The sequence below is a fragment of the Homalodisca vitripennis genome, chromosome 4 (assembly GCF_021130785.1).
Source record: "Homalodisca vitripennis isolate AUS2020 chromosome 4, UT_GWSS_2.1, whole genome shotgun sequence".
Classification (NCBI taxonomy): Eukaryota; Metazoa; Arthropoda; class Insecta; order Hemiptera; family Cicadellidae; genus Homalodisca; species Homalodisca vitripennis.
In genome coordinates this window covers 28,783,000-28,805,182 of record NC_060210.1, presented here as the reverse complement: position 1 = coordinate 28,805,182, position 22,183 = coordinate 28,783,000, and the positions used below count along the sequence as shown (strand labels likewise).

Below are 22,183 nucleotides of genomic sequence, written 5' to 3'. Positions count from 1 at the left end.
TGCCAATGGCTTATCCAAAGGTGCAGAAATCCACATTTTTTAAATTACATTATCTTTACTGATGAAGCAAAATTTTCAAGAATGGCTATTCTTAACACCCACAATACTCACATGTGGGCAATTGAAAATCCACGTGCTATTTCAGAGAACCGTCACCAATATCAGTTTTCTATAAACGTATGGGCTGCTATTCTGGGTGATAAAATTTTTATTAGTTTTTTACCTGATACGCTCAATGGTGAAAATTATTTACATTTCTTGATGACTAATCTGAATGAGTTACTCGAAGATGTGCCACTATACACACGCAACAACATGTGGTTCATGCAGGATGGAGCTCCAGCTCATTACACATTACAAGTAAGAGAATTTTTAAATGAAGCATATCCAAACAGATGGATTGGTCGAGGAGCCCCAGTAGCATGGCCTGCAAGGTCACCTGACCTCAATCCTCTAGACTTTTTCTTATAGGGACATTTAAAGACGCTTGTCTACGACTCGCCTGTGGATACCATAGAAGAGTTGCGAATAAGGATTGTTAACGGGATTCAAAGGATACGTGAGACACCTGGGATCTTCGAAAGAGTTCGGCAGTCTATGAGAAGACGGCTGGATGCTTGTATTTTGAATGAGGGGAAACATTTTGAACATCTACTGTGACGTGGTTAGTTTTTTAGGACAAGTGTAACTTTTTTGTTGAATGATAATTCAGATAACTTTTTTATGTATGATAATGTATGATTGTTAAAAATATTTACTTGATAAAAAATAATAGTAACTCATTAATTTGTTTTAATAAAACAGCTGTTTTAATTTCAATATTACATTTGTAGAGAGCTTAACAGATTTTGTCTATTTTTCATGCGTTTTGTATGTAATTAAGGATTATTTTTTAAAGTTTGCGTTTGTCTATTATAGACTTATTTTACATCTTTCTCTTCGAAATTAAATTTTCTACAAGTACCGTGAAAAAATATTTTGTGTTTATTGTACATTTAACATAGTAAATCTGCTTCAAACCTAAATGTAACTTGTTTTTCGGGACCAAGTTTCGCGTATTTCGTCACATATCTTAAAAATTACTGTAGCTACAGGTCTGGAAACGGTTTCATTCAATTTTTCAGTTCATTTTACATAAAGTACGCTAAATTGTACATCTTAATTAACAGCCAACAAATACCCGTAGGGCTTCGTTGCAGCAGGGGAACTGAAATTCAGACGAAATCTTTCACCCTGTATAACTTGGTAACTAAGCATTTTCGGACCTATGTTAATTAGACCTTTTTTTCTTATTTTGATGTGAGGAATCACGCCCTGACTTATGGGCACCTTTTTTCAGAACACCCTGTATATAACCAGCACAAGTTGTTTGTACTAATAAAATGTTTTCACGTCTTGGTAAATAATTCACATACCACTCTAACACACATACACACACACAGCAAATAAAGTTTTTGGGGATTTTTCTAGAGAAATCACAGGCAAGTGAAGAGAAAACTAACAATTGTTTTTCAATTTTGATAACTTTTTCAAGAGATCACATAATATTTATGCACTAAAAATATTAATAAAGATAGGATCCAAATGGAACTATGGAAAAATTCACTCATTGAATTAACAATAACAAACTAAACACTCCTGGGCCAAAAGTTTGACTTTTAATAAAATTAAAAATAACCAAAATGTGTAAAGTTTTATTTAGAAAAAGAATATGTGTAAAGTTTTTGAGTAGAAATACTATTTTAATTTCTGCAATATTATAAAAAACTAAATAGTTACACAAATTTTAAACAGTAAACTAAGTACTTTTCTGTATACCTAAGAGTAAGTATAAAAGAACAAAATATTGTTATATTGTACAAAGAATACCCTATTAGGAAATAATAATATATGTAACCATAGCTATAAAAATATATTTTTATATGTAAAAATGAAAATAAAAATGCCGTAGAAATGCACATTTTTGGTTAACCACAGAAACAAGCTACAAATTAGGGCCTATACAAACAAATTTTTATAATTTTATTGCAAATATATTTTCTACACATAAAACTAATCAAAATACTAAATAAATGAGTAATAAATGAAATATAACAGAATATGTAACAACAGGTCACACATTTTTAGTAAAAACATTTTATAAAAATTTTGTATCAAACAAAAAACTGTTTCTGTATCATTGGAGGAAGAATCACCGGAGCATATTTGGTTAAATTGTCCTGCCATATCAAATATTCGGAAAAGACCCCTGGGAGCATATCTCCTCAGCCCCAAGGACATCAGAGAACAGGAGCCCTCAAATCTGATTGGCTTCTGAGAAAGCCTCAGATTCTAAGGACACAAATATAAGTAAGGGAGGCGCAAAGGTCTTTTCTAGGACTAAGCAAGGGAACCAACCGTCTTTTTCTGGTTTTTGTTGTATTTTGTTTATGAAATATCATAGACAGATAACCTAACAAACAATTTATCATGTTTTTGTGAATAATATGTAGATAATAGTTTCTACTGTTTATGTTTCTGTTTTTGCAATATCACATATCTGTTGTGTGTATTTCAACAGCTAATTATTTTCACTCCACATTTTTTTATTTAGTTGCATAAATACTTCCTCTATAAAATATATTATGTTTATATTTTAATATATTTTTATTATGACTAGGGGAAGTTTGAAATTTTTGTAATGTTTTAAGTTTTAACCCTTACCGCGCGATGCACTCAAACGCTGAGTGAGGTTCACATGTTACTGAAACGCTGTGAACTCAGATGCTGAGTGCATTCAGTTTATTGGCTACAAATGACGTGTTGTTTACAACAAACGTGCTAGAACGAAGGGGAAGGTTGATTTATGGCCTGGGCAACCCAACACGTGGACACGGGACCGTTCCTTGTCGACAGACAAAATATTATTTATTGTTTTTGTGTCTGGAGCTTCACGGCGACACTCCAGGCAGCGCGGTTGACTCAGGGTCTGCGTGCGTGTACTGCCAGCCGTCAGTCACTTGTATCTCGCTTTCAACTACGGATCGTTGCTTACTCGTTTTCTATTTTTATTTTCAGTTACAATATTATTTTAGTGTACAAAGACATTTTTATAGTAGTGTTTATTTGTAGTGTGATGTAGTTTATGTGTTATAATAATGGTTATTTAGTATCAGTTAGTTTTTTATTAGTATTAGTGTTTCTTTTGTGAAAATATGGCGAATCCAGACGATCCGGAGTTTGATAGTTTTGTTGAGGGGATAATGGACACATCCTTTTCGAGTGCTTTTTATCCAAAATGAACCAGAAGATTTCGATATGGACGATGTGATTTTGCACAATATAACTAAACAGTGACACAGACAGTGAAAGTGGTGTTCCAAATGAAGGATTACCAAGTTACTAGTGGCGGTAATCAACAATAATGACGGATTACCAGGTATGTCAACTTTCATGAGGAACTATAGGCCTATTCCCACAAATGATAATGAATGGATAGATGTAACCAATTTCGGATCAAGGACCTTCTACTACTATTATTCCGATTTATAGTGTAAATACTGGGCCTAACTTGCCACAGCTTTGATCATAAGACAAAACCAATGGACTATTTTGCTTTATTTTTTAATGATGACTTGTTAAAATACATTTGTGATGAGACTAAACTATTTTGCTAATACAAAAAAAACACAGTTTGTTGTCAACCAAATTCTCGCCTACAAAATGGACAGACATATCTGGAAGTAGATTTGAAAGCTTTCTTAGGAGTTATCATCAACATGGGCCTTTTAACTATGTCTAATATAAATAATTATTTCTCTACTAAGTGGGTTAAGCGGATGCCATTTTTCTGTGATGTGTTTTCTAAGGACGAGTTTCTCAATTATATTTTGGAACATCCCATTTTAACCACAACGAAACGCAACTACCAAGAGATAAAGGGTTTCTTGTGAGACCTATTATTGATCATATAAAGAAAATGTGTCAATTGTTTTATAATCCAACTATTCCGTAGCTATTGATGAAAGCACAGTTTCCTTCAAGGGAAATATTAGTTTCAAGGTTTATAACCCTCAGAAACCTGTAAAATTTGGAATGAAACTTTTTGTTGTCTCAGACTGTGATAACGGTTATGTTTATAATTTCATTCCATATTTTGGAAAAGAAACCTTGATTTTCTGGTTCAAATCTATTGAAAACCACTCAAATTGTGAAAGTTCTCAGTGATTCTGTAATCTATAAAGATGTAACTAATCCCAAACGCGGTCTTCATGTATATACAGACCGCTACTATACAAGTCCGGAATTAGCCGCAGAGCTATTGAAAAACTCATTGCCATCTCACGGGCACTGTAATGACGCATAGGGTTGGAATGCCACGTGGACTCAAAGAAAAATATAAAAAAATGAAAAAAAGGTGAATTTATTTTCGTACCGAAAAGGAGACACCTTAGTTGTGAGTTGGAGGGACAAGAGAGTTGTTACCATGCTCAGCACTAAGAGCAAAGGGAGCAAACACGATATGACAATTGTTCCAAGTAAATGGCCCAATCAACCTCCAATACCAAAACCTAATGTCGTCCTAGATTATACAAAGCACATGGGTGCTGTTGATAGAAGTGACCACTTCATATCCAATTACCAATTCATGCGCAAAACAAAGAAGTGGTATAGGAAAAATATTTTTCTGGCTACTAGACAGTAGCAAATTGTAAACTCTTATTTGTTGTATAAGAGTATACAAACTACACACGGCCGAAGACCAATGTCACATGAGGAATTCAGGGAGAGCCTTGTTGAAGATCTTGTGGCAGAGAGAAGGCAAGTCTACGGAGAGAGAAGAGACGACGGCGCGCGCGCCAGCTGGGCCCCTTCACGAGCGGCTAAGTGGGCGGCATTTCCCATCAAAGGCAGAAAAAAGGAGAAGGTGTGTTTGTTTGTATGCAGAACGGACATAGACGTGACACACCATATTTCTGCAAAACATGCACATCAACCCCAGCACTTCATGTAGAAGACTGTTTTGAAGCATATCATACAAAAGAAAATTTTTAGGTAAAATTTTTGATTTTTTTATTTACAAATATGTATATAATTTTGCTATACAACATTATAATTAGAATTTTATTAATTTTTGTTTTATTTTAACATTACAGAAACCTAAAACCAAACATAGCTTTTAAAATTTAAAATTTGTATTTTTTACATAAGTTTCAGCTTTTTTGGGTACATTTAGCATTTGAGTGCATAGCGCGGTAAGGGTTAAATACATTTAATAAGTGACACAAATGTTTTGCAGATTAAAGGCATATTCTGGAAACAATATAGTAATCTATCGAATTACCATTATATTGTATAAAATTACAGTATAATATGACTCTGTTCTTAAAATATTGCTATTTCTTTTAACCTCTGTAAATCCCTTTACAATGGAGTGACAGATATTCTCGGATTACATTTTTATTATCAGTGTCTCTAAAGGTTTCAGAATCACAGAAAATGGGTTCATGGTGATTTTTTAAAACCATAGGTTGAAAAAGTTATTAAGATTCAAAATCCAAGGATCAGGATTCAATTTTTTAAGATTTGGCATCAGACTTCGGATTAAAACATTCTGGATTTGCCCACCACTAACAACTAAAATATAAAAATATATATGATTTCTCAAATGTCTACTACACATCATGTATAGAGTTTCCAGTACAGAATTGCACTTACCACCTTATATAGGCAGATTCTAGTTTAAAGATTAACAAATTCATCACCAAGTGCTATTTTGAGTAACTTCCTTGAATGCTTAACCTAGAATTTGATATCTGAAACATAGCAGTTCTTCAACCACTGAGGTTAAATTCATGTAACACATTGACGGCAAATGTTCATAATCCTGCCATTCCTTCAAAATATTTCTCTTTGACCAACTTAAAAAAAGAAATGACTCATTAAAATCCTCTCATAAGATGCTTTATAACTTTCCAATAGACATCAGTAACTCACCGAGAGCTGTCCTAAAGAGGAATTCATCACCGTCCCTCAGGAATACGTCCCACACCCTGGAAGCCAGATCCAGGCTCATTGCCTTGGTGAACACTGTGTATATCCAGTCCAGCAGATACAGATCTGGACTGAGCGCTGTGAGAGAGAAATGGGCATAGACTTGTGGCAGATTCTCCCTCAGCAATTCGTTGTACGTTGAATAGTATGCCTCCATCTGTACAAACAACTATGTCATACTAAATCATACAAAAAAGGTTTCAGGATACTTAATGGTGCGCTCTACTCCAGGTGAGGAATAGCAGTACAAAATGTCTCAGAAATCCGTAGGGAGGGCTAGCAAAATCAGTTGTAGGGAGGGCAATGAGTGGAGCTGTGGAAAGGATTCACCAAGCACCACCAATATTTGTGGAGTGGGACCCAAGCCAGGTGCGGCCGAGGCTGATACACTTGCTAGCATGCACACTTTCGTCCACTACAGGTATCCAGTAGATCTTCCAATCTTCAATCATTTTACCCACTCCAAAATCTATACTTTTTTAAATATGTTATTTACATCAGTCTACCTCTATACATTGACAGTAAATCGACACTATAAAATTATTGCTTAAAATATATCAAATACTGTGGAAAAGTTTTTGCTGCATCATTCAAAACATTCGGAATGCATCCGCGCACTTAATTTCGTTTTTCACACAAAATTTGATACAGGTTCTTTGTTCCATTTTTTTGAATAGGTAAAAATCGAAGACGAACCAAAACACGTGCAAGCAAAGCAGCTGTCAACAATTAACTGAACATTCAAAATGGCCGAAATTGTCAACATAAGTGAGAGACATATGTACCAACATAACGCCACAAAAAAATCAAAATTTGAATATACATAACCCGCGAAAATTCAAAATTCGCGATACTTTTTGAACACACCTTGTACACGAATATTAAATGTTAATTTTTAAGAGAGATTTGCTACGTAACTCTTAAAATACAGAAAATATGTCTGTATATTAATGTTTATTACACATTTTAAGGTAAATGAAACATTTCCGTCCCATACAGCTGGTTAAAGTTTGAGTTTAGGTTAACGCACATTTCCCTTCATTAGCGGTTGTTTCCACTACCAATTATAAACGTATTCCATAACACAGGCCAGTTTCCCACAAGAGCAATTACAACTTCGGCGTTTCAATCATAAAAATCTTCACATGCCACTATTTCAACTATCAAGGTCGCCGAAAAACAAACCATAAACTGGGAATAATGTCCCATAAACTGAGGAAAACCATGAATATTACAGTAGGGCCGTGACGGATCACAGTGGTCTGAGAGTGGTAAAAACCACAATTATCTTAGCTACCAAAAAATGTACAATCTTCTATGCAATTTTTTTTGTTTGAAGTTTATTTTTGACAGATGAAGGATTGTACAAGAAACAGGATTGTTTTATATAAATAATTTTTTGTATGCACAAACAAACATTAAAAATATTCTAAATGCAATAATTTAGGTTTCAGGTTTTATACAAGCTCAGAAAGTCAGACATATATCAGAAATACAGATCAGGTGTATTTTAACGTGTCAACTTAGAATGTCAGTACTTTACATTGGATAGAGCGATGATGCTTGAACTCTCTCCTCTATTAACTTACAACTATAGCTAATATATGAAATACAACAACAGCATATATTTTATACTTTTTAAGTACAAAAAATTTGACATACATAACAATAATATACAGTCCTAGGATTTAAAACTCATTATTTCCCAACGTACACTACAGTGAGCCTATGATAAAGATATTCATAAGGGTATGTGCAAACAAAAAACATGAAACTCGAGCTGTTGTAACGTACTTCCTTAATGGATTTATACTTAGATTCAATTTAGATTCAGTTGTATCTGAAACTTCACCATACTAAGATCGATTACAATACATTGATGTGACTGGATAATTCATTTACATTTGCTTAGTTATGAGGGCTATTCAGAAAGTAGATTATGTTTCGAGCTGTAGGGGCGGGACTATCAAAGCCATTTTGATGTCAGGGCATTTCTCCGTTCAGTTGCTATCCAGCCATGCTAGTTTGAGGATACTTTTATATATCTAAATATAGAATACTAGTACTTTATTTTGGCAAAATCAAAGACTAAATTGTGCAGAACAAATCAATTTTAATTTTAATAAGAAACATTTAGAGTGACGAAAAAAGTAATTCAAAGAATGAATAAATGAAATTTCACTACTAAAGGACACGATCATCAATATCATTGATACAGCTGTACATAACTGTTAGTCATATTTTAATGTTTTCTATGAAAGATGGGAAAGTTATATAAGCTCTTTCAGACATCTAGTCATTATTTGTCCTGTCTGTTTGTCCCATTTGTAAAAAAAAATCCTTTGGAAGTAAATAGATTGAAATCTCCGAGCCAGGACATGTTACCATAAAATATATAGAATTCATACTATATATAGCTTACAATGGTTGTTTTGAAGTTTGATTTCTACTTTCAAGATGGAACAAATGCATGAAACAAATGTTTTCCATTTATAACAGTTTTTGTTTAACCCTTTGCACGCCAACGTACCTATATTAGGGCCGTCGGCTACTCAACTGAAAATCGCCTACGGCCGTAATATAGGTACGTCACGTTTTTCACCTGTAATTTTCTTATAGTTCATCTGATTGCCACGAAATTTTGACTAATCGATAGTCGATTAGTTGCTTTGAAACCACAAAGTAGATTATTCCTCTATGGACTGTTTGTTTGGTCGTATTTGAGCTTTGCAGCTGTTGGATGGTTTGGTCGAGAGTGAGGTTACGTTCGTGTTGCTGTGCGTTGTTTACGTTTGTATTTCTCTCATTACTTTTGTTGTTAGGGCATTTTTATTATTTATGTGTACTGAAAATTTAGTGAAATGAATAATAGAAAGAGAGAGCAGTCACCAGTGAGTGAAAATACACTGTTAGGTGCATTACATGACACGGGAATGCACGTATTGGATGATGAACTAAGTGACAATTTGTACATAGTCTCTTTTAGTTATAGTTTTGTGATTTTTAACAATGAAAAACTGAGGGAAGATTATTTTGTTTTGTGTTTCTGTAAGATTTATTTTAGCATAGTGTCAAATATTGATTTGTGAATATAGTGTAACATTACATACAACGTCCATGCAACTTACAAAAACTGTGCCCGTGTCACATTTAGTGAAAAAAATCACAACTGGACTTCTATAAAAGGTAGGCTTTTGAAATTTTTTAATTAGGTTAAGGGGTAGATATAGTTTACTAGGATATAACAGTAAATCAGCATACATTTTTTTTAAACCATTTGTGCTAAAAAAATGTTTTGAAAATTTAAATTTTTTTCTTAATTTTTAATTTTTTTATAAGTTTAAATTACATTTATGCAACCACAATTTACCAACTGAACAAGGGCATTTCATAAGCAAAATAACAGTAAAAAAAATCATCAATATCTGTTAAAAAATAAAAAAGTTATGATACATTTTGTGAAAGCTTGCAAAACTGCTGAAAATGCCCTTGGCGTTTCTGGGTAGTACTTTTGGAAAATAGGCTGGCGTGCAAAGGGTTAAGACATGTATTAACCTCAAAACTTAATACCTATCTTGATAATTGATCAAACTGTGGTAATAGAGCTAGCATGAGTCTACCCATATGCATACAATATTCAGCACAAACAAAGACATAATATATATATATATATATATATATATATATATATATATATATATATGTGTGTGTGTATATATATATATAACCAAATTTTGTAACTGGTAAACGGAAAATACGACTACAGAGACAAAACACCAATTATACTATTAAATTTTTAGTTAATTTTTTATCCTATGGGGTAGTGAGGGGGGGATGAGACTACTGGTGATTGCTGACTAACCGATACACAATATCCTACATTGTTTAACTACTTAATAAAACAATTATTTCTCTTTATTATTACAAATTAAGATTTCTGCTTTCTATGACGTTAAAATTGAATTCAAACGATCTTTGTAAGTCCTTAGTTGATTTCAATCGTACTTTACTCAATTTCACGTTTTGTGTTATACTTGGCTTTTATAACAACTTTAACTGCAGTAAATTTAAATAAAAAAAGTCTTACTTTAGAATATTTTCACTTTTAATGTATTTTAGGACCTCAGTGATCTTAAATTACAGATTATTATAATTGAAAATGACAATTTTTTACGTTTTTATTTCTTGTCCAAACTAACTGTAAATCATCAGTGCAATTGTTTCATTATAAGCGAACCTAATATTGTGTCAAAAGTGATAAATTGAAATAAAAATCATTATTTTCTACTACCGTTGGTACAAGTAAGCCACTCAGATTTATGTGAGAATGAGAAGTACGTTAGGGGAAGTTGGTTCATCGAGTTATTTAAACGGCACCCAGTCTGGCCCACTAATCATTGCGAAATTAACTTGTGTAAACCTTTGGGAGATTACAACTTGACCAAATACCAAGCTAATTTTAATAATTTTGAAGAATTATAATTATTCTTTAAAAGTCTATCTGTGCTTATAGTTAATATTTTAGTTAATAGTACTGAAAACTAATTGTATAAACAGAAATATGTTTGATAAAAAGACAATAAAGTAATTTTAATAATTTTGAAGAATTATAATTATTCTTTAAAAGTCTATCTGTACTTATAGTTAATATTTTAGTTAATAGTACTGAAAACTAATTGTATAAACAGAAATATGTTTGATAAAAAGACAATAAAGTAATTTTAATAATTTTGAAGAATTATAATTATTCTTTAAAAGTCTATCTGTGCTTATAGTTAATATTTTAGTTAATAGTACTGAAAACTAATTGTATAAACAGAAATATGTTTGATAAAAAGACAATAAAGTAATTTTAATAATTTTGAAGAATTATAATTATTCTTTAAAAGTCTATCTGTGCTTATAGTTAATATTTTAGTTAATAGTACTGAAAACTAATTGTATAAACAGAAATATGTTTGATAAAAAGACAATAAAGTAATTTTATTAATTTTGAAGAATTATAATTATTCTTTAAAAGTCTATCTGTGCTTATAGTTAATATTTTAGTTAATAGTACTGAAAACTAATTGTATAAACAGAAATATGTTTGATAAAAAGACAATAAAGTAATTTTATTAATTTTGAAGAATTATAATTATTCTTTAAAAGTCTATCTGTGCTTATAGTTAATATTTTAGTTAATAGTACTGAAAACTAATTGTATAAACAGAAATATGTTTGATAAAAAGACAATAAAGTAATTTTAATAATTTTGAAGAATTATAATTATTCTTTAAAAGTCTATCTGTGCTTATAGTTAATATTTTAGTTAATAGTACTGAAAACTAATTGTATAAACAGAAATATGTTTGATAAAAAGACAATAAAGTAATTTTAATAATTTTGAAGAATTATAATTATTCTTTAAAAGTCTATCTGTGCTTATAGTTAATATTTTAGTTAATAGTACTGAAAACTAATTCTATAAACAGAAATATGTTTGATAAAAAGACAATAAAGTAATTTTAATAATTTTGAAGAATTATAATTATTCTTTAAAAGTCTATCTGTGCTTATAGTTAATATTTTAGTTAATAGTACTGAAAACTAATTGTATAAACAGAAATATGTTTGATAAAAAGACAATAAAGTAATTTTAATAATTTTGAAGAATTATAATTATTCTTTAAAAGTCTATCTGTGCTTATAGTTAATATTTTAGTTAATAGTACTGAAAACTAATTGTATAAACAGAAATATGTTTGATAAAAAGACAATAAAGTGTAAATTTTAGTACAAAGTTTAAACAGTACAAAAAGTGACATTTAGAAAAACTGGCTTACGAGAAGCATACAGTAGAATATTAACTTTTATTTAACTATACCTTTCCTATAGATCATCCCAATAGTAAGAGCACAGTTTATAATCTCCACAGTTTGTAATCTCCTAGACACTTGCTTTCGGCTAGAGCACTGGGTTGAGCACACCCTTAAGTTACTGCAGGGTATAAAAATAACTACATTTCTTTTTCGACTTCAAATAAATGTTAAACTAAATTTCATAACTATAGATTACCCTTGAGGTTGAAAAAATGTTAAATATCCTAATGAATAATTTTTTTTTATTATTAGTTTGTGACTTAGCAAGATTCTTATCTAGTTTAAAAGTATTAGACAAAATAGCTTTTAATTTAATTTATCATCACTCAAAGTACAACCAAACAATCTTATAACACTAAATCGTTCATATAGGTTAATACTTATAACATTATATGGTTATTGATTAAGCAGTTGTTAACCACTAAAATCATTACTTTGAATTGGATGAAAATACAATAACGTACGAGAAAAATTTATTACTCGATATCTTTTTAAAGTAGATTAAATATAATGATCCCATGAAATAAGTTTGTTTTATGGGTAAATTATAGCATAAATTTGTGTATTCAAATAAACATAATTTTGTTTAGTCGAGAACTCCCATACTAAATATCAAAATACATAGTACTTTATGAGAAATTAAAACTATATTAAACAAATATTGAATAATAAATAAAATCTATTATCCTGAATTGAAATAACATAAGGAAATTCAGTATGAAAATGGGTATTTTTCTTTTTTTTATTTCAAGTAGTTTCTTAGACTATTTTTTCTCTCCCACAAAAGGCAAAAAAAAACAAAAAACAATTTATAGTAGATAATGAATGTGATGTTTACTATCATAGATTCCTTTCAGTTATTGGTTGATTAGCTTTATTTATCATTAAAACTTCGTCATGTGTAATTTTTTCTTCATAACAAAATATCATTTCAACAATTTATTAAGCAACAATTTGTAATAAGCCTTTACTGCTCAGATTTATTTCCTTTGGAACCCTTACCCTAATATTAGATGTATTGAGGATCGTGCAAGCTTCAGGGTTAGGGTCAGGGACTTGATGCTGGGAGGCCTATAGGAATGAAAGGTGGGCAGTGCTTGTGGCATGCATGTGCTTCGCAAGTATATTAGTACAGTGTTTTATAGTATTTATTACAATATATAGACAGTATTAGAGCACTTGAATGTGTTAAATTACACTAGCATTGAGCAAAGGTTGAATTCATCATTATCCCAAGACTTATTGTACAGTACTTAAGCTAAGATTACAAATCCACAACATACAACTCACCAGAGGCTGGTTGAGGTGGAAGAAAGCCATGTGACAGGGTTTATTGAGCAAGTTGGCGAAACACACAAAGGCATCAGCAGCCTCCATATTCAAGATTAGGACGGCAGCTATGAAGGACATGCCCTGCACGTAGCCTACATCCGGCCGGTAGCAGACGTATGCAGCGAGTAAACAGTGTAGCATGTCATAGTAAGGCCCTCCCTGTATCAGTAAACTAAATCAAATTTACCATTTTAAGTACGCTAATAGTTACTATAGTACATTAATTTTGATAAGTAATCTGATTCTCATATTATATGTTAGTTACAATAAATAAAATAATACTGGATAGGACTTGGCTGAGAGTATAAAATCCTACCTTTTTGATCGCCTACGTATAGCTCTTATTATCACACCTCTTTTGAATCACATGGTATGCAACCAAGATGGTTGCTTTATTTACTTTTGGTCTGGGGCTCTAGCGTTAAAGATATAAAATAAAGTTCTCTCTTGTTTTTCCGTATCATCTTCACTGAGAATAAATAGGAGTGTTCCTCAAGGTTCGGTACTCGCTTCAGTGCTACATACTAAAGATATTACTACATTCTTTGATCCCTTCTTTCACCTAATCATATATACCGACGACATCGTTCTGATCACCAACAACAGATCCGTTGAAGCATTGGAGGTATCCACATACATAGCGATAAATATGGCACATGAATATTGCATAAGAAATTACCTAGTACACAATGAAGAAAAAACAATATAATTGTGTATAGGGCGACATAATAATGATTATGTGGTCTACCAAGCTTACATAATGTAACATCCATTAAACATCAAGGTCAGATCTTGGGTGACCAAATCTCATGACGTGACCACATTGACTCCTTATGCCAGGAGCTGAGTTCTTCTATCTTTGCTCTGAAAAGAGTTAGGGCAATCTGTACTAATGGCTAACTGTAAGTATACACTGTCATTTGGTGAAGGGGGTTAAAAAACAATTTCACCCTCTGTGATTCACAGGTTGAACTTTGTACTATATTTTTAGTAAAAATAATATAATAAAAGTCACATGTGCAGTTATTAAAAGTGAGCTATATGTTTGGAATTAAGTCCGTTATATATGAATAGTTCTTTTATAGCAATAAATCTAGATGAAAGTGTACAAAATGCAAAAAGGAAATGCACGCTAAGCGCAGTTCTGACTAGTGTTAACTATTTGGTTCAGACTTGTAACAGTTCTAATCATTTGTAAATAAACACTAAAATAAAATAAATTCTAAACTTGTATCATATCTGTCAAATATTGCTCTCCAACTAGCATGTTGCCTTCAAAGTCTTGTTGACTATACTTGCCTTCAAAGGCTCGTCAAATCATCTCAAAATTAACAAATTTCAAAACAAGTTTTGAGATATAAGTGCGGCATAGAGACCCAAGCTTCACCAAATCTTAACTCTACAGCCCAGATTTGTTAAGCAACTCCTACAAAAACAGATGAGTGTTTTAAAAATATTCTTATAACATAAAAATCATGAATTACATCATGTAATGTATACAGTAGAACCCCTCATATCCGGCCTCGGTTTTACCGCACCTCGGTTTATCCGGCCACTTCCCGGAAGCCAATATCGAAATTTATTTACCACGGCTTGCAGACGCGCAGTTGCACGCACTAGTCTCCCACGAATCTTGCGTTATTTTGGTGTATCTATTTGTTTACATTTTCCTGTGTTGTCCTCAGTTGAGCTAATAGGTTTAACCTGTAAACAGTTTTTTGATTATTTCCAGTGCGGTTAGTACAGTACAGTACAATTGTTTTGTTTCGTCAAGTGCTGTGTACTGTAGGTTGGTTTATCCGGCCGAATCGTTATCTGGCCAGGGGCTCGGTCCCGTGGTGGCCGGATATGAGGGGTTCTACTGTAATAGGTTATCTTTTTTAGTGTGACAGTAACTCACTCTTAGACCTCACAATCTCCTCATTAATCAATAATAAGAGCTCTGAAACTTCCAAGGGTCCAAAACAAACCTGACGTCCAATAAAGCAACATTTTATTATCACTTAATAGCTGAGTATGGTAAGAAGCAAATAGTCAAAGCTGATAAAACTTCACTGCTCATAACGATTCTTCATAAGATATGTTCTGCTTCACGAACGTCAAGATAGCTACATGGATGATGGTGATGACATTTTAAATTATAACATTACCCTTCAAAACAACATAACTACAACAGCAAATGGATTTAATTTACAAGGCATAGAATAATCAATACATTATATACTTATTTTGTAGGAAAACTGAGGAAATTGATTTTTTTTTTATGTTAACACTCCAAAGAATATACTGACCCTCTGAAAAATGCAGAGATGGGGAAAGGTACGGCTGATGTCTAACTGGATCTGCTGCATACTGGCCTCCTTGTTGTCAGAATCCTCATCGTCACAACCACCGCCGCTACGCAGTCTGTCTTGAGCCCTAGCGAATACACATTCTTATTATGCATGTGTATTTCTTATTTAAGATTACATCTAAAAACCCAATCCGTTATGAAATAATCCTTGTCTTATATTTGTATTCAAACACTGTTGGTGGACTATTACAAGATATAATTTATCTGTTAAAAATTAAATAGGCAAAATACTGCAATAACAAACAGGTAGATAATTATCACCAATAATTGATGGTTTATGCACTGTTTATGCACTCTAGTAGCGTTCTTACATACTATTTCGACTGTGAAATGTTCAAAGTAATTATTGCTGTACGGTGCTGGCTCCTAGTGAAGGAATACATAATTACAGATTTGCCGCCAAATGTTCTGTCATTTTCTCGTGCCACGTCCATTTATAGGCTATACATGGAATCAAAAAACCCAAATGCTAAGGTTCACATCATGAACTTCCGAATTAACGTTATCAGACACATGTTGGAAGCACATGGTGGAAGCACATGTTGCACCAAGAGAAGAGGCTGCAGCTGTGACGCGTCCGTTGGGTGGAGCCCAGCAGCTGCTACGCTTGTCAGGTCGCCATTTCCCCCGCCCACTATCAGTAAGAGAAAATGGCCGACGGAAGCTAAAACGCTGCTTTGTGTGTTCAAATACAACACAGGGTGAGTGTAAAAGGAAAGAAACTGCTTATGAGTGCACAAAATGTGAAGTACCACTTTGTGTGTACCCGTGTTTATAACACTATCATACGTTTGTAGAATTCTAAAAAAAAAATGTATGAATTTATCAAGTTGTAGATTCAAAAAATGCATTATTATGATATTTTGTAAGGTTTCAATACATTTTGAATGAAAACAACAACAATTTTTTCTTTACTCCCTGGAGTTCATTAAGGATAATTTTGCTTACTCTAGTATACACTAGGTAGGATGACGGTTATAGCCGTCAGTACTCCCCAACAGGTTAATAACCTATAATCTCTGCCACAAAAAAAGGAGTCATAATTTCAGTGTTGATACATTTTGTAAGGTTTTGTAGGGTTGGTTTAGTTTAAGATTAAGGTTGTGACATATTTTGAGCAAGGGTTGCTGTGAGAGGATTTAATAATAGGTTAGATTGGCAGTACAAATACCCTCAAATGAACCAACACATTTATTTGTGACAACATTTCATTAAATTGATTAATTGATTGCGTCAATCGACATATTAAGCACAAAACTTAATGTCTTAATACTTTGAAGACATATTTAATATTAAATTATTCATTACAATTTATTTTGAATTTAATTCATTATAACATTTACTAGTAATTTTGTAGTGTTGCAATAATAATGAGTTCATGGACTAACATGAGAAACTTTCTTTAAAATAGCTAAACATTTACATGAATTTATATTTTCGAAATTGTGAACATTTAAATAGATATGGAATTGAAAATGATTAATGAACCCTAAAATATACTAAGTTCTTAAAATTACTTACATTTTATTTCACATCACACTTATTACGCCTAGAGATATTTTTCCGCACACGAACACAAACACTCCCGAACTTCACTTTTCGAATTCCCGGCCTCCACTTCCACCTCTCCTCCTTGTTCTTCAGTTTTGATGTTCTTCTCCCGCCAGGTCATTGACCACGCCTCTGCCAAATCTCTCCATCATAATTGGTGAGTAACAATTTTCCATATCAGCATGGCTGTCCCTTACATTGTCGCACGGTTTTTACAAATAAGCATTTCCTGTTTGTTCACCATCGGCGTCTGGGCGGATGTGCGTATCTACTTACATCCGGAGGATGTTTGTCTCGAATTGCAATACGAGACTTCCTTTCCAGCAACTATCTGTACATCTATTCTATGAATTTTATTTTACTAATAATACATATGTCTTACATTCCCCTGGCTTAATGACGATTCTACCTACGAATCGTACTTATAGTCTAATTAAGGTTATCCATTGGGTAGTCACGTTCATGTACTGTAGGCTTCAGAAATTTTATTTTGATGTTATTAATGTGGATGAAGTAGAGGGCTATAAAAAGAAGTAGTGTTATTATAGAAGTCCAGGCTAATAAAATGTACAAATGAGTTCCATGTTGTTTACTATGTTTTTGTCGTCGTGCTTTAGCTGGAGGTGGTGTTGTCTTTGTAGATTGTGAACAAAGCAGGTGAATGCGCAGGTAGCTCGGAGAGTAGGTAGTGTTGTTGTGTTGAGAATGCTGTGTAGACATCTTCCTTGTTGTCCTTCCAATGTGATAGTAATGGTGGGTTTGTCAAAATTTGTTTGATTTTTATAAAAGCCTGTTCACATAGATCCGTCCATTTAAATGCCATGTTTTTATTTGAATCTTTTATTATCTCAGTAAGGGGTTGTGCTATTTTGGCATAATTTTGGATGAATCTGCGGAAGAATCCTGAGCATCCTAAAAATTGTCTCACTTGCCTTACACAAGTTGGTCTTTTAAATTCGGTGATAGCTTCTACTGACTGTTTTTGGGGTAAAATGCCTTCCCGTGATACCTCGTGTCCTAAAATGTTTACACTTTTGTAGAGAAATTTACACTTTTTTGTATTTAGTTTCAAATTAGCTTTTTCTAGTTCTTCTAATATAGTTTCTAGATTATGTAAGTCATTTTCAAATGAGTCACCATAACAAATTAGGTCATCCACGTAACAGATGACTTTATTATAAAGGTGACGGTTTAATATCGCATTCAAGGCTTTACTAAATAATGTGGTTGAAGTTGAAAGTCCCATCGGCAGTCGGCAAAACTGTAGAAGTCTATCAGGTGTTTTTATGGCTAGGATGTGCCTATCTTCTTTCCTAACCTCCATGGAATAAAATGCATTTTTAAGGTCTAATTTTGTAAATGTGTGCGCTTTGTTCAAAGAGCTTAAAACCAGGTTTACTGAAGGAATGGGGTGGGCATCTGTTTTCAACTGTGCATTAACCTTCCTGAGATCAGCTACCATTCTGTCGCTTCCATCTTTATTTTTCACTAAAAATACTGGGCTTGCATATTCTGTGTAATCCTGACATTCCTCTAATATTTTTGCTTGTACTAAATCGTCCAATAATTTGTTTAATTTTTCCCTTTCTGTTTTACTCTGCCTATACGGTGGTGAGTTTACAGGTTTCGTATTCGGTTTTAATTCAAGTTTAACAGGAGGTATGTTTGCAGGAGTTAAATCGATTACCTTTGTTGTAAATATGTGTCTGTATTTTTGTAAAACGTCAAGGACTTTTTTGTGTTCTTGGAGGGTTAAATGTGGTGAGATATCAAATACTATGCCGTCCTTATCTGTCAATATTGTTTTTCCTGTGTCACTTTTAGTGGGATGGTGTTCCAGGGTAGGCTGTGCTTCAAGAGTTGGGTAATGTATATGTCCTATCGTAGTATGTGCGGGTATCCTTTTTGGGAAATTTGATGCATTATAAATATTTACAATTGTATCTGTACCATCTTCCCCTTCTGAAAGATATGCATGACATTTCTTTTTTATTCTTAGATTCCTATCTGTTTCGATGGCTGTTCGAGACTCGATACCTTTTAAGGAGCTAATCCTAATATGCTGATGTGGTGCTATAATTATGTCTTGTGGGGCTGTTACATCTGTTATTTGCTGTACTTCTAACTCCTGTGTGTTTTTAAAATTCTCGATGTCTAACTGCCACTGTTCATTCATAGGTATTATATGTTCAATCTGATATTTGGTAATTTTTATTGTTTTATTTTTATAGTTTAACTCCACGCAGTTCTGAAATAGGAATATGTTTCCTACCAATATAGGGCTGTTTAGATCAGGTGTCACATAAAACGTGTCTTCAAGTATTACTTTGCCAATTTTTATGGCGATCTTTTGTCGAACCCAAAACTGTTAATGGTATACCGTTAGCCGATATCAACGAGGGTATGTTGCTAGTATTTAATTTTGTTGCACAAACTAGGTCTGCTCTAATAATGTTTATGTTACATCCTGTATCTATAATGCAGGGTACTGAATGTCGAGGGTTTGTGGTCAAGGCTACGTCTATTGTTAGGACAGGTATCTTCTTCTTGGTTTTATTTTCGCAATTAAATATGAGTTCATAAATATCCTCTAATAATAATGTTTTATTTTTCCTCGGTCTGTGTATCCTGTCTTGCGTTATTTCTTGCAAGTTAGTACAATCTATCATATTCTGTTTCTTCTGTTGCTCTATGTGATTTAAAATCTGTATAGTGTCTATCTCAATGGTTTCTTCCAATCCAGTATGTGTGTTTACCTCCCCCATACTACAATCTGGGTCCTGTTTTACGTGCGCTACTACCTTTAATACGCTAGGTTTTATCTGTCCTGTGAAATTTTCTGAGACTGCAAGGTTTCTTGTAAAACTGGGTTTATTTATATTTGTTGTCCCCGAGGGGTTTGGTTCACTTAGGGTTGGGGTTGGATTGAACGCAGATTGAAGTTTCATGGTGTGTATAGGCTTCTGCATAATAGGTTGTTCAATTTCTTGCATCTTCTTTAAGGGTGGGAATTCTTGATTATAATCTATGGCTTTAAATATCACTTCTGAACTGGTCTTTCCAGGGGTTGATAGTGGTAGTACTTTGGGGTTAGTTGGAGTAAATGTCATAGACTTTATACATTTGTAAGTTTGTCGATTCCTTTGGTTAAGATCTATGGTGTTATTTGTTTTCGCTTTTGATAAGGGGGAAGTTCGGTAAGGGTTAGTGTGACCTCCCCCTATTTCCCGTTTTTTTGATGATTTTGTTTATAATAATTAGACTTGTAACATGATTCGATATTGTGGTTTGTTCGCTTGCAGTACCTGCAGAACAGCTCTTGTGTATTGTTGGTTTTAGGTGCCAAGCAGTTACTTTGGGTTTGAGAAGTTAATGAACGTTGCTTGAACCAGCATTGTTCAGTATTATGGTTGTCTTTACGGCAAATAGTGCAATACCTATTTTGTCTAGCAGGTTGTATTTGGGAATGGTTTTGTCTTCTCCTATCACTGAAAGTAACGTGTTTAATCATAGGTGGTCTTTGGGTTTGTTTGGGGTAGTTTGGGCTTTCCATATGTCTATTCTGGTGAGGACTAGGTGTTCTATCATATCTTGGCTTATATTTTGAGTTTTCATACGGGGATGGAGACCTTTCGTACCTGTGGTTATGATTTGAAATTTGGTTTGTAGTTAGGGTAGCTACTAAATTGGTTAGGGTGTTAACTTCTGTTTGTAGTTTATGGATGATGTTTTGTTCATATAAGGGTGTACTATAGGGTCTGTTTGCTGCAACCCTATTGTATCTTTCTTTGTTTTTCATTTGTGTTAGAACTAGCTGTTCTGTAATTTTTAAATTAGTCTCTAGATCACTTAAGGTGTCGTTTTTCAGTCCTATAACTCGTTCACAGATTTCTGGTTTTAGTCCCTGTATGATAAAATGTATAATTTGCTTGTCCTGTATTGTAGGGTCATATCTTCGGCATGTTGTTAATATATCTAAAAAATAGTTTAGTGTTGGCTCGTTCTCTCCCTGTATTTTGTGTTCTAAAATCATTTGTAGACTCTGGGTTTGTGCTAATGGAGTGAAAGCCTCTATGAAACTTTTAGCAAGTTGATCCCATTGTATGGCTTCCCCTAGTTGTTTTTGCTTATAATATTTGAACCAAGTTAGTGCTGTGCCTGATAAATGCGCTGGGAATAAATTAACTTTAGTGTTATCTGTCCATCTGTTTGAAGTTGCTGCAACTAAGAATTTATCTAAAAAATCTTGTGGATTTTCGCTCTGGAGACCTGTGTAAGTCCCAGCTGATATTAGCGGTATGTTTTCCCCCATGGTTGCTGTGTTCGTTCTGTCAGGTAGTGTGAGTGGCTCGTAATGTTGTGCTAAGGTTGGGGGTGCTTGTGTCTTGATGTCCGCCTCAGGGTTATGTACTATGTCGTATAAATTTGTTCTCTGCACTAGAAAATCCTCGATTGTAGCTAGATCCTTATAGTTTTCCCTGTCCTCTTCACTTAGGTGAGTTTTTCGTGTAGTTAAATAATTAAATATGGTTTTAATATTAGGGTGACTTGCGCTTATACGTGTTAAGTTCTTAAGTGCCGCTAGGATAGGTCTGAGGTCTGCTACAGTGTCTGTGTCTCTAGATAGAATTCCATTTTCATTTAATATTTTTATTATGTCACTTTTGGAAGTCCTATATGTGTCTAATGGTATTAAATCTTCATGTAGTATGGTTTCCATTTAATTATACATGTCCATTGACGTACCTCGTTAGTTTACTTGGCGTTACTCTAATTACGGGTTTGAAAATATTTTTGAGTTATTGGAAATTTAATTTATCTTTTAGGTAAATGAGTGGTTTGTCACTGAAGTAGGCTATTTTAGTTAAATACTTTCTTATAAATATTATTTAGTTCTAATTTATACCTAGCCTATGAAACTATGTGCTCGCCCATGTGAGGAATTTGAATGCCAATCAAGTTTTAGCGCCTCCACCATGTAAGGTTTTGTAGGGTTGGTTTAGTTTAAGATTAAGGTTGTGACATATTTTGAGCAAGGGTTGCTGTGAGAGGA

The 22,183-nt window shown here is 33.2% G+C and overlaps 1 protein-coding gene across 3 annotated transcripts in view; it reads right to left on the bottom strand.

Annotated features, from left to right (window-relative positions):
* LOC124359082 (TBC1 domain family member 14-like) overlaps window positions 1-22,183 on the bottom strand; it is a 72,441-nt gene that overhangs the window by 12,822 nt on the left and 37,436 nt on the right. For all 3 annotated transcript variants that reach the window (XR_006922104.1, XM_046811513.1, XM_046811514.1), the window contains exons 6-8: window positions 15,518-15,644; window positions 13,185-13,385; window positions 5,977-6,190 (exon numbers count right to left, since the gene is read on the bottom strand). Coding sequence is in view for 2 of the 3 variants with exons in the window: in XM_046811513.1 (XP_046667469.1) it covers window positions 5,977-6,190; window positions 13,185-13,385; window positions 15,518-15,644 (542 nt within the window). In the remaining variant the exon portion in view is untranslated. The remainder of the gene's footprint in view (window positions 1-5,976; window positions 6,191-13,184; window positions 13,386-15,517; window positions 15,645-22,183) is intronic.